At 34.9% G+C, this 5,810-nt stretch overlaps 1 protein-coding gene across 1 annotated transcript; it reads left to right on the top strand.

Annotated features, from left to right (window-relative positions):
- Positions 1-3,099: 3,099 nt before the first annotated feature.
- Positions 3,100-5,200, top strand: LOC111392570 (uncharacterized mitochondrial protein AtMg00810-like). The gene is made up of 3 exons (XM_023017932.1): positions 3,100-3,558; positions 3,740-3,919; positions 5,183-5,200. Exons 1-3 carry the CDS (start codon positions 3,100-3,102, stop codon positions 5,198-5,200), a joined length of 657 nt encoding a protein of 218 aa, XP_022873700.1.
- The last annotated feature ends 610 nt before the right edge of the window (positions 5,201-5,810 follow it).

Below are 5,810 nucleotides of genomic sequence, written 5' to 3'. Positions count from 1 at the left end.
TGCCTCCTGGATGGGCAGTATATGGGGTTAAGTGTGCTTCTTCAAGAATTTCTTTCCTCAATCCCTCATCTTTCGGCACACATAACCTCCCCTTAAAAAGTAAGGCTTTATCACTACTTAATTCAAAATCCTTTCGCTTGCTAGTACCAACTTCGGATTTGATCTTTTGTAGGAAAGGGTCACCATCCTGTGCTGCTCTTATTCGATCTCGAAGTGTTGGTCGAATCGTTAGAGCCGCTATCCTGGCACTAGTTTGGATTGGTGGAACAATTACTTCTAGACGTAAGTTGTCGAAATCCTTTAACAACTGATCCTGCATAGTGATTTGTACTGCTAATTGTCCCACTGCCTTTCTGCTAAGAGCATCAGCTACTACATTAGCTTTACCAGGATGGTAATGGATAGTTGTAACATTCCGAAATTTTTTTTAAGAACATAAATAAATTATTATATTATTTTGAAAGTGAGGGATTAAGGTTAAATAAATATTAATATATTATATATTTGGGGTCAAATAATTGGATTTTGATAAAGTAATGATATGTATATCAATATTAGACTCATTTCGAAGGTCGTAATTAATTAGAAGTCTATGACTCGAGAAAAGTTAATTTGGATAAGAACGTTTTAAGTTATACCCAATTGAAAGAAAACAAGATAAATATAATTTTATATAGTTTTAACCCATTTTGAATTTGATTGATTGGCTACCACATTTTTATTGGATAGGAATGGTAGTTCTTTTAGATGAAATAAAATAATGATAAAGTACAATTTTTTTATGATACGTGCCACATTGGATTTGACTTTATCAAATCAAAGTTTTGGTTTATCTACTACTCTAGCCTACACCTATAAATACTAGGCAATGATTTCATATTTTACCACACCAAAAAAATATTCATACGTGAAAGAGAGAGAAGAAAGAAAGAGAGAGAGAGAGAGAACGAGGAAAGAGTGTGTGAAAACAGAAATTTGTCATACATCAACTATCACTGTCGATCAATAAATCATTCACAGAGTAGAGGAAGGAATTTTGGAACGTGCATTCAAATATTTTTCGTGTACATTTCGATAATAAGGTAAGATACATTTATGTGCAAAGTGTTTAGGTTTCCTTATGCTCTTATATGCGATTAAATATGCATGGAATGCTAGTGGACCTTCGGGTTCTAGAGAAAGAGATATGAAATTTCTACATGGAAATTAAGAGGACCTAAGATGGGTGTGTCGCTTGGTCACCGATATACTCCATAAGAGAAGAGCGGTATGAAGTGTATTATTTATTTGTTATATACCTGTGTATGGAAATTTGCACGTATCTTACTGGGTATTTTTAATACTCACTCTTACATTAATTTTTCAGATTAGTTCGGGTCGATTGGAACAGTGGAGAATTGGTGATGCGGACTGCCAAGTAGATAAAGAATAGAGAAAAAGAAATAAGTTTGCCATTTTAAATTTAGCAATTTGTTTATTTTAATTTAGAACGCATTATTTGAATTACTTAGGAGTTTATGTTTATGGTTAGATACGCTTTCAATAATTTTAATTTAAACGTTACAATTATTTGTTTATTGAAGAATTTTATATAGTTCCGCATTTTTTTTTAATTAAAGAAAAATGAGTTTTCGTAACGTTCCCGTGTTTATGCTTGATAAAAAAATTGGGGCGTTACATTGGTGGATGATTGTACAGGTTTTACTTGGGTTTACCTCATGCGGCATAAGTTAGATGCCAGTTGCATCATTCCCAAGTTCTTCAAAATGATTGAAACTCGGTTTCAAATGTCCTTCAAGAAGTTATCCACTAATTCTTTTATGTGGAGAGACCTAAACAAAATTCTTTAATTCAAAGGGAGTTATCCACCAATTCTTTTGTGTGGAGAGACCTGAACAAAATTCGATTGTTGAAAGAAAACATCAACACCTCCTCAATGTTGCTAGAGCCTTGTACTTTTAATCTCAAGTTTCTATTCAATTTATGGGGGGAATGCATCCTCATTGCAACATATCTCATTAACAGAACACTTGCACCAATTTTACAAAACAAATTTCCTTTTCACTATGCTGTATAAGTCTCCAGTTAATTACACTTCAGTCAGAGTGTTTGGATGCTTGTGCTTTGCCTCTACTCTACCCTCTCAAAGATCAAAATTCTATCCCAGGGCAAAGGCATGTATTTTTGTTGGTTATCTCCCAGGAATAGTAGGTTATAGGCTTTATGATATTGTGTCTAAAACCTTTCTAATTTATAGGGATGTTATATTCCATGAGCAAGTTTTCCCTTTCCAATCCATTTCCCAAAAATCAGACAGCATTGATCTGTTTCCCAACATTGTCTTACAAAAATTTCCGTCTAATGCCATTATTTATCCTCCAACTGCTACATCATCTGATATAATAACAAATGACACAGCAAATGATCCTCAAGAATTACAGCCTCACCTTTCCCACTAGTGGTAGCCATTCCTTGAAATCCATTGGTGTGAGAAGATCCTCTAGATCAGCAATCCACCGTCATATCTTAGAGATTACCATTGTAATCTCTTAACAAATTCAAAACAACCTACTGACAAATCTCCTTATCCTCTCTCAAATCACATTTCCTACAACTCATTTTCACTTGCACACAACCATAATCTCCTTACTTTTTCCTCAAATTTTGAGCCTTAATTTTATCATCAAGCTGGAAATTTAAGCATGGGAGAGACGCTATGAAATCTGAACTAGAGGCCATGGAATTAAACAAAACTTGGTCCATCACAACTTTTCCCAAAGGTAAACATTCTATAGGCTGCAAGTGGTTTACAAGATCAAATATAAATTTGATGGCAATATAGATCGATATAAGGCTCGACTGGTGGCAAAGTGGTATACTCAACAAGAAGACTTGGACTTCATAGAGACATTTTCTCCTGTTGGTAAATTTGTGTCTGTCAAAGTTTTATTAACCATTGTTGTAGCAAACAAATGGCACGTTACCCAGTTAGATGTTAACAATACGTTCCTCAATGGTGATCTTTTTGAAGAAATTTATATGGACCTACCACTGGGGTACAATAAGCATGCTAATCTTGGCAAATAGGGGGAGCAATTGATGTGTAGACTTCCCAAATCAATATACGATTTAAAGCAGACCTCAAGGCAATGGTTTTCCAAGTTCTCGAATGCCCTTACTCTTTATGGTTTTCACCAATCAAAATGTTATTACTCTCAGCTTACAAAAAGGTCTGGCAACTCCCTTGTTGCTCTACTTGTCTACGTGGATGACATTGTCATCACTGGATGTGATCATCAGGCGATTGAATCGTTGAAGACATTCTTGCATACTCAATTCAAATTAAAGGACCCTGGACAGTTGAAATATTTTTTAGGATTGGAGATTACCAGATCACAAAAAAGCATCTTCTTGTCCCAGCACCATTATTCTTTTCAACTTCTTGAGGATGCAGGTTTTCTAGCTTGTAAACCTGCAGCATTACCTATAGATCCTAAAGTTTGTCTCAGCTTATTTGAAGGAGAACTGCTTGCTGATGCATCACTACATAGGCGACTGGTTGATCACCTATTATACTTAAACCATCTCAAAGCCTGATATTACGTTTGCAGTCCACAAGCTGAGTCAGTTTGTATCTCAACCTAGACAGCCACATATAGATGTCGTTAATCATCTCTTGAGGTATATCAAATCCACTTCAGGTTAAGGACTCTTATTTTCAGCACAATGCTCTTTCTAGTTAAGAGCCTTTGCTGATGCGGACGGGAGATCTTGCCTTGATTCAAGAAAGTTTGTTACTGGATTCTGTGTATTTCTTGGATATTCCTTGGTTTCATGGAAAGCTAAGAAGCAAACCACATTATCTAGATCTTCAGCTGAGGCAAAGTATCGTGCATTGGCATCTACAGTTAGTGAACTGGTTTGGCTTAGTCAATTGCTTCACGATTTCCAAATTTCATCACATGTTCCTGCCTTGATTTTTGTGATAACCAGGCAACTATTCATATTGCATCTAATCCAATTTTCCATGAACGCACTAAACATATAGAATTCGATTGTCATTTCGTTCGAGATAAAGTAGGGATGTCAATGAGCCGAAACTTGAGGCTCAGGCTCGACTCGAGTAAAGTGAGCGAGATTTTTTTTGGGCCCGAGCCGGTTTGCTCGGTCAAAAAAATTAAGCTCGACCCAAGCTTTTAGGTAGGGAGCACTTTGCTGCCTTTAAGGTTCTTTTTTTTTTTTTTTTTTTAAATATACAAATGAATATACATGTTATCCTTCACTGATTTTCATCGCCCCACTTCCAATTATGAAATTTTTTGCTCCATCATTCACATTTAATACCATCAGCATTCACATTAGTTAATTTGTCATTGAAATTATATCCATATTGTTTAATGAAGTTGGGATGCATTTTTATTTATTGGACAATTTAACTATTGTCCATTGTTATAAGTTTTGGGCTGCCTCACAGTTTGCTACATGAATTGGGCCTATTAAATTGGTTGATGTTATTCGGCCCAGTTGTTATTTTGCCCGCAGCCCGAGCTAGTGAACCGAATTGTCATCCCTGAGATAAAGTCACTAAGGGTTTCATCAAACTAATGCCTATTTGAATCCAGCATCAACTTGCTTATATATTTACAAAGGCATTACTGGCTTCTCTCTTATTTCCCTTATTAACCAAGATGGCTGTCCTCAACATCCATAGTCCATTTTGAGGGGGAGTAACAGAACTGCACCAACTTGGAGTCACTAGAGCTAAGCTGGAGCTGGTTCAATTTGTTAGTTTGTTAGTTAATTCCACGTGTGTAACAACCCAATGTTAGTTTGTAAGTTAGAATCTTCTTCCTCTATTTCTAACACATTGGAATGTATTGTAAAGTGAACCATGATTGATAAAATTCAGTACATTTTTCTTCGCTTGATCCTTATTTTCAGTCCATTTAACATGATGCTGGTTTGTATATTGAAAAAAGTTACTATGGTCGGTTAATGATGTATTATATATTGGATAGGGGTTTTCTTAAAAACAAAATTAAATAATGTACCATGAAAGTATTTGTTTATTTACATGTACTTTTAGAAACTCAGAAGAAATATTGTTTTGTTATTGAAATATCTGTGACATCAATCTTACTAATCCCGCTAATTTATATACCTTGTTTCCTCTCACTTACAGAATTTTCCGATTGTTTGAGATCCTATTTCGAGAGTATCAAATCCATATATTGTTTTTGCTTGTCCTTAATTATTCAGGTTGATGTGTTGGTCAGTTTTTTGAGTTCATAAATAATCATTCACCTAGCTAGATTAACTAATATCATTTAACTACGAATATTATTTTGCATCGGCATTATTCATGAAATGCATCCACATAGATTGCTATTGGCTATAGTTTTATCACATTGTCCCCTCTTAAATCCAGTTTCTTTGCAAGCCTCGTTGCAGTCTCTGTAATCTTTACATTTCCCTATGTATTCCATCCCTTTGTAACATTCAGGACCTGCAGCTTTGGAAAAAGACATACGAAACTTTGTGGGAAATTTTTCTGTCAAATTATCCTTAAATTATGCAAAAAATTATGTAGAGAGAATGAAATCACGAAGATAAATTTACCTAATCAACCTTTTTCATGAGGTGGTTTTTTTTTTTTTTTCCAAAACAATTTTATGAAATGAATTTTTCTTTACTTCTCTATCTCTCTCTCTTTGGATCACTTGAATGAAAAAAGAAAAAAAAAAAAATGGTCCAAATTTTACACTGGCTTGTACCCTATTTAGCTTCTTCAGTAGAGTTACGTTTGATTT

Source organism: Olea europaea, chromosome 4, assembly GCF_002742605.1.
Source record: "Olea europaea var. sylvestris chromosome 4, O_europaea_v1, whole genome shotgun sequence".
NCBI classification, from domain to species: domain Eukaryota; kingdom Viridiplantae; phylum Streptophyta; class Magnoliopsida; order Lamiales; family Oleaceae; genus Olea; species Olea europaea.
This window is presented reverse-complemented; position numbering and strand designations above follow the sequence as displayed.